Source organism: Littorina saxatilis, linkage group LG14 (genome assembly GCF_037325665.1).
Source record: "Littorina saxatilis isolate snail1 linkage group LG14, US_GU_Lsax_2.0, whole genome shotgun sequence".
In the NCBI taxonomy this organism is placed as follows: domain Eukaryota; kingdom Metazoa; phylum Mollusca; class Gastropoda; order Littorinimorpha; family Littorinidae; genus Littorina; species Littorina saxatilis.
Genome location: NC_090258.1, coordinates 633,299 through 640,892, shown reverse-complemented (window position 1 = coordinate 640,892; position 7,594 = coordinate 633,299). Strand labels below are relative to the sequence as shown.

Genomic DNA, 7,594 nt, shown 5'->3' with positions numbered 1-7,594 from the left:
GTGAATTGGGTGGCGGGTTCAGGGTTAGAGAGGGGATGGCCGAGGGAGGGTGAATTGGGTGGTGGGTTCAGGGTTAGAGACGGGATGGCCGAGGGAGGGTGAATTGGGTGGTGGGTTCAGGGTTAGAGATGGGATGGCCGAGGGAGGGTTAATTGGGTGGTGGGTTCAGGGTTAGAGATGGGATGGTCGAGGGAGGGTTAATTGGGTGGTGGGTTCAGGGTTAGAGACGGGATGGCCGAGGGAGGGTGAATTGGGTGGTGGGTTCAGGGTTAGAGATGGGATGGCCGAGGGAGGGTGAATTAGGTGGTGGGTTCAGGGTTAGAGATAGGATGGCCGAGGGAGCGTGATTTGGGTGGTGGGTTCAGGGTTAGAGATGGACTGGCCGAGGGAGGGTGAATTGGGTGGTGGGTTCACGGTTAGAGACGGAATGGCCGAGGGAGGGTAAATTGGGTGGTGGGTTCAGGGTTAGAGATAGGATGGCCGAGGGAGCGTGATTTGGGTGGTGGGTTCAGGGTTAGAGATGGGATGGCCGAGGGAGGGTGATTTGGGCAGTGGGTTCAGGGTTAGAGATGGGATGGCAGAGGGAGGGTGAATTGGGTGGTGGGTTCAGGGTTAGAGATGGGATGGCCGAGGGAGGGTGAATTGGGTGGTGGGTTCAGGGTTAGAGATGGGATGGCCGAGGGAGGGTGAATTGGGTGGTGGGTTCAGGGTTAGAGATGGGATGGCAGAGGGAGCGTGATTTGGGTGGTGGGTTCAGGGTTAGAGATGGGATGGCCGAGGGAGGGTGATTTGGGTGGTGGGTCAGGGTTAGAGATAGGATGGCCGAGGGAGGGTGATTTGGGTGGTGGGTTCAGGGTTAGAGATGGGATGGCCGAGGGAGGGTGTCACGATCTGGTGACATAGACCAAGAAAGTGTCACTCAGTGGGGTGCCTTCTCTTGGTCAATTGCGACTGAAAGCGCCTGTGCGTGAGTCGGGGCTATACGGCAGAGTTTTGCTGACAGCGCAGAGCACGGATTTTGTTGCGCACGGATTTTTCGGGGGTAATTCTGCTTTGCGAGGCAGAATTGTGGATAGCTGAACTTGATATGTGACAAGGTCAGTCACGTGTTATTGTCTAGGTGGTCTGTGAGAGACACAAGGACGGCGCACTTGACACTCAGCGGCAGAAGAAGAAGGATCGAATACGACGGTTTCTAGAGTATGATGGATTTCACCGAATAGAATATTCGGCACTCTAGGGGAACTTCAGCGAGTTATCACCTTCTCACTGCCACATGTTTTGCTGAGGACGAGTCGTCAAATCTTTCCTTCGTTGTGCGATGGTCTTCGCATAAGTATTCGACAAGGGGTTTCTGGATGTTGTTGTCACTGTTGACGAACAGAGGCCATTCCAGGGAGGAAGCGGGTTTTGCTTCCATGAGAGTGCTACATTCATAGGCTGTTTGAGGTAATAAATCATTATTTAACGCTGTTGACGAGTCTGTGTTTGTGGAATGAAATACTCTCTGTTGTTCTTTCCAGGTTAGCGCATAATTTGCTCTCTGTGACGCTAAAATACTAATCTGTATATGGTTTTTGCAGATAGGGAGAGAAGGACGAAAAATGGCTGTTTTGTTGTTGTGAAAAGTCCGCTTGTGCAGGCCCACGTGCTCGATGAGATATGTAAAGATGACATGTTTAAAGGTGGAGGGTGAGGGGTAGCTGACATGTTTAGTGCACCGATGCTTTCTGTTTGCAGCCTTTTCCTAACTTCTGTTCGGCTGCCTTCTTCGGGACCACGCTAACCAGCACACCGGCTAACCAGCGAACCGGCTAACCAGCTAACCAGCGAACCGGCTAACCAGCTAACCAGCGACTGGGTGCGGCGCCTGATGCCTCCACAGTTCCCTGCTTCGTCACCACGCTAACCAGCACTTCATTCGACGGAGCAGTTGTGGAGGCTAAAAAAGACTAATTACAGGCCGTCCACCCAGTGGCCAAAGAAAGCTAAGTGCACCATGTCTTTGCACCCCGTTGACCACCGTTGTTATTTTTGCTATCTGTGATTATACTCGAGTAGTGACGACGTGGGATGTGTGACACCTGCATGAACTAGCACTTTTGGAGCAGAACAGTCGTATTTTCTTATCTTTACACGGGATCAGCGTGTTACTATAATTTTCTATATTCTAACTGGCATTTTGTCAGTGACCATTGGTTTTTTACGTTTTGTGAACGTAAAAGAACATATTTTGAGTGAAGTCTCGAGGGAGGTGGTGAGTTTTTACATAAACAGGCGTCTGAAACTTATACTTTTGTTGTCTCTATTAAATTGTATGACTGCGAGAGTGGATCGTGGTGTGGTTAGTTAGTTAGTAGTAACTAACCGTTTCATAATCACCTTAAGTGATATATTGAAACGTGACAGAGGGTGAATTGGGTGGTGGGTTCAGGGTTATAGATGGGATGGCCGAGGGAGGGTGATTTGGGTGGTGGGTCAGGGTTAGAGATAGGATGGCCGAGGGAGGGTGAATAAGGTGGTGGGTTCAGGGTTATAGATGGGATGGCCGAGGGAGGGTGAATTAGGTGGTGGGTTCAGGGTTAGAGATAGGATGGCCGAGGGAGCGTGAATTGGGTGGTGGGTTCAGGGTTAGAGATGGGATGGCCGAGGGAGGGTGAATGACAGGGTGTGTGTAAAATCCTGACAGTATAATATGTGTGTAAAAGCCTGACAGTATCTGTGTGTAAAAGCCTGACAGTATCTGTGATGGTTTACGGGAGGCTTACTGTGTGTAAAAGCTTGACAGTATATGTGATGATTTATGGGAGGCTGACTGTGTGTAAAAGCCTGACAGTATATGTGATGATTTATGGAAGGCTTATTGTGTGTAAAAGCCTGACAGTATATGTGATGGTTTATGGGAGGCTTACTGTGTGTAAAAGCCTGACAGTATCTGTGATGGTTTACGGGAGGCTTACTGTGTGTAAAAGCTTGACAGTATATGTGATGATTTATGGAAGGCTTATTGTGTGTAAAAGCCTGACAGTATCTGTGATGGTTTATGGGAGGCTTACTGTGTGTAAAAGCCTGACAGTATCTGTGATGGTTTATGGGAGGCTTACTGTGTGTAAAAGCCTGACAGTATCTGTGATGGTTTATGGGAGGCTTACTGTGCCTTTAACGTTTGTTTGTTTGTTTGTTTGTTTAACGCCCAGCCGACCACGAAGGGCCATATCAGGGCGGTGCAGCTTTGACATATAACGTGCGCCACACACAAGACAGAAGTTGCAGCACAGGCTTCATGTCTCACCCAGTCACATTATTCTGACACCGGACCAACCATTCCTGGCACTAACCCCATAATGCCAGACGCCAGGCGGAGCAGCCACTAGATTGCCAATTTTAAAGTCTTAGGTATGACCCGGCCGGGGTTCGAACCCACGACCTCCCGATCACGGGGCGGACGCCTTACCACTAGGCCAACCATGCCGGTGCCTTTAACGTGGAGGGGTTGTACCTTTGCATTGCTGAAATACAGAATATACCGTTCAGGCTTGTTTATTATGCTGGGGGCCCAAAGAGACGGGGGCCCAAAGAGACGGGGGCCCAAAGAGACGGGGGCCCAAAGAGACGGGGGCCCAAAGAGACGAGGGCCCAAAGAGACGGGGGCCCAAAGAGACGGGAGCCCAATGACACGTTTTGTTATTGCTACAAAAAGTGTGGGGGCCCAATGAGACGGGGGCCCAATGAGACGGGGGCCTAAAGAGACGGTGGCCCAATGACACGTTTTGTTATTGCTACAAAAAGTGTGGGGGCCCAATGAGACGGGGGCCCAAAGAGACGGGGGCCCAATGACACGTTTTGTTATTGCTACAAAAAGTGTGGGGGCCCAATGAGACGGGGGCCCAATGAGACGGGGGCCTAAAGAGACGGTGGCCCAATGACACGTTTTGTAACGTTATTGCTACAAAAAAGTGTGGGGGCCCAATGAGACGGGTTAACGATCACATCAAAAGTAAAAGAATATGCTTTGAAGGGAACTCCTTCAAGATATACGAGAATCTCCTGACGACAATCAAAATGACGTCAATTGATAGCGAAACTTTTGACGTAATTACACTTAGGTTTTCCCGACAATTCATAGGCACTTGCTGCATCACATAATTAAATAAACCATAGGTGCCTCACGGTTTTCATAAACACATGACTGCTTTGATTGAATAATTCGGTATTTGTATAGACCTGAATAACTTGCGTACATTTTCGCAACACTCTTCCCTCCGTGTGGGCAGACAACTCACTGGTGTTGGACCTGACGTGGTCCTTCCTCCTGCCCTGGGGTGTCCCTCCCTCCCCCTGCTCCTCTGCCCCTCACTCTTCCCTCCGTGTGGGCAGACAACTCACTGGTGTTGGACCTGACGTGGTCCTTCCTCCTGCCCTGGGGTGTCCCCCCCCCCTGCTCCTCTGCCCCTCACTCTTCCCTCCGTGTGGGCAGACAACTCACTGGTGTCGGACCTGACGCGGTCCTTCCTCCTGCCCTGGGGTGTCCCCCCCCCCCCCCTGCTCCTCTGCCCCTCACTCTTCCCTCCGTGTGGGCAGACAACTCACTGGTGTTGGACTTGACGCGGTCCTTTCTCCTGCCCTGGGGTGTCCCCCCCCCCCCCCTGCTCCTCTGCCCCTCACTCTTCCCTCCGTGTGGGCAGACAACTCACTGGTGTCGGACCTGACGCGGTCCTTCCTCCTGCCCTGGGGTGTCCCCCCCCCCCCCCCTGCTCCTCTGCCCCTCACTCTTCCCTCCGTGTGGGCAGACAACTCACTGGTGTTGGACTTGACGCGGTCCTTTCTCCTGCCCTGGGGTGTCCCCCCCCCCCCCCTGCTCCTCTGCCCCTCACTTTTCCCTCCGTGTGGGCAGACAACTCACTGGTGTCGGACCTGACGCGGTCCTTTCTCCTGCCCTGGGGTGTCCCCCTGCCCCTCTCCTCCTCCCCGTCTGACGTAGGCTGTGACGGGTCCTGTCGTGACGTCATCCTAACCTGCTGCTGCTAGGCTGACGTCAACGATGAGTTGATGGAACTGATGACGTCATCAATAGTTTTGAATTCAGAAGATGTATAAGCTGTGTGTGTGTGTGTGTGTGTGTGTGTGTGTGTGTGTGTGTGTGTGTGTGTGTGTGTGTGTGTGTGTGTATGTGTGTGTGTGTGTATAAGTGCGCGCGTGTGTGTGTGTGTGTGTGTGTGTGTGTGTGTGTGTGTGTGTGTGTGTGTGTGTGTGTAGATGTGAGTGTATGTGTCTATGCGTGAGTGTGTGATATTGTGGTGTTTGTGTGTTTGTGTGTGTATGTATGTATGTGTGTTTGTGTGTGTGTGTGTGTGTGTGTGTGTAAGTGTGTGTGTGTGTTTGCGTGTGAGTGTGTGTGTGTGTGTGTGTGTGTGTGTGTGTGTGTGTGTGTGTGTGTGTGTGTGTGTGTGTGTACATAATGTGTACGCCTAAGGTAAATACCACCTCTCTTCCCCCTTCCGAATAGTGTACATTTTTCTTATCATTCTGTATGATAGAGACTATCTCTTACTCGGTGTTGTGAACAGATTTATTGATTGATCCTACTATTCCCGGACAACGCCGAAAGAAAACCAAATCGAATCCCAACCTCATTCTCCGGCTCTTATGAGCGAAATGCAGTGTCCCTTGAACAATCCTACTTTGAAACGAAAACACCTTTATGGTATTACATTCGTGTTACATGACTTTACTGTCCAATTTTTCGACAACAACAATTTTCTCCGATACATTGATACAATGATTGAGTCATAGTAGGTCACCCCAGCAGATTCGCCTGCTCGTATGCTGCGTTGTGCCGCGCACACAAATATACAAGTGAACAACCCAAGTGGACGACTGTTAGAAACAATATTTATGATCATGTGATGAATGGCTAGATGTCAATAATTATATTAGCAACACTTACAACTCACCAAACATCGTGACTTGCCAGCAGCAAAGTCCGGCTGACGAACACTGCCTGGGAACCACTCGCGAGGGCATGGCGAACAATTGACGTCAGAGAAATGGCGAACATGTGACGTCATTAGACCTACGACGTCAAGTTCTCATTCCCTTCTGATCTGGGAATGCAAAACATGCAGCTACTGAGGCTGGCGGAGACTATTTTGTCCTAACACCAGCAGTTTCGGCGTTTACATGGAACGAAGAAGGAAAGCGGAAGAGGAGGGAGTACAAACTTACTCGCAAAAAACGATCAAACATACTCGCAAAAAACGATCAAACATACTCGCAAAAAACGATCAAACATACTCGCAAAAAACGATCAAACATACTCGCAAAAAACGATCAAACATACTCGCAAAAAACGATCAAACTTACTCGCAAAAAACGATCAAACTTACTCGCAAAAAACGATCAAACATACTCGCAAAAAACGATCAAACATACTCGCAAAAAACGATCTGCGCACGCGTTCTTCTTCTTCTTCTTCTGCGTTCGTGGGCTGAAACTCCCACGTACACTCGTGTTTTTGCACGAGTGGAATTTTACGTGTATGACCGTTTTTACCCCGCCATTAAGGCAGCCATACGCCGCTTTCGGAGGAAGCATGCTGGGTATTTTCGTGTTTCTATAACCCACCGAACTCTGACATGGATTACAGGATCTTTTCCGTGCGCACTTGGTCTTGTGCTTGCGTGTACACGTACACACGAAGGGGGATAAGCCACTGGCAGGTCTGCACATAAGTTGACCTGGGAGATCGGAAAAATCTCCACACTTAACCCACCAGGCGGCCGCGGCCGGGATTCGAACCCTCGACCTTCCGATTAAGAGGCCGTCGTCTTACCACCCCGCCACAGCGCCCGTCGCGCACGCGTTCAAATCAAAGGGGGAAAATCGCGTGTTTGTGTGCCCGATGTAATCCTTAGAACCTTTACACTCTTTCTTTGAACACTCAAAAGCAACTTCAGGGCTGGAAGACTACAAAATTGCACTTTCTGCCGACTGAATCTACGCTTTCTCAATCAACCGGAACAGGAAGAAGAAGAACAAACTTTCGAAAAAACGATCTGCGGATGTGCATTTTCTCAAAAACCGGAAACCGGAAGAGGAAGAAGAAGCAAAAGTGCTCGTAGAAAAAGATGTGCGCAAGTGCGAATCTAAAATGGCCGCGGAACTGTTAATCGGTGTATTGTGGAATGAAAGACTCGGTCAGAAACACTCTGCCGGCAGGATCTCGGACACTCAAACGAGCTGTCGAAGATACATTTAGGAACCTACGCTAACATGATGGCGCGAGCTTCCATTCAAATTTAGCTTAGGCAACGAAGGTTCGATGACGTCATCCAATAGTCACATCCACAGAAGGAAATGTACAAAGGCTGAACGTAGCCCATTTTAGCTCGACTTATTAGACAGATAGGCTTGAGGAGAATGATAATAACAAAGTTATTACCAGAATGCAGACCTCAATGATCGTAAGAACGCACAATTTATTGTTTTCTGATGGTTATAACCGGAAGTATCTTTCGATAATGGGGCAGACAACTCCCGTAAACCCTCTCTCTCTCTCACTGACTATATTGAACATGGCGGATGACTGGTTCAG

At 49.8% G+C, this 7,594-nt stretch overlaps 1 protein-coding gene across 4 annotated transcripts in view; it reads right to left on the bottom strand.

The window, feature by feature from the left end:
* Positions 1–6,032, bottom strand: part of LOC138946831 (uncharacterized) — a 44,799-nt gene extending 38,767 nt beyond the window's left edge. For 3 of the 4 annotated variants that reach the window (XM_070318236.1, XM_070318238.1, XM_070318240.1), the window contains exons 1-2: positions 5,955–6,032; positions 4,904–5,055 (exon numbers count right to left, since the gene is read on the bottom strand). In XM_070318236.1, coding sequence (XP_070174337.1) covers positions 4,904–5,009 — 106 coding nt within the window. In that variant the 5' untranslated portion in view covers positions 5,010–5,055; positions 5,955–6,032. Of the gene's footprint in view, positions 1–4,903; positions 5,056–5,947 lie in introns of all 4 variants that reach the window. The other variant, XM_070318237.1, reaches the window with a different exon arrangement.
* Between the last annotated feature and the right edge of the window lie 1,562 nt (positions 6,033–7,594).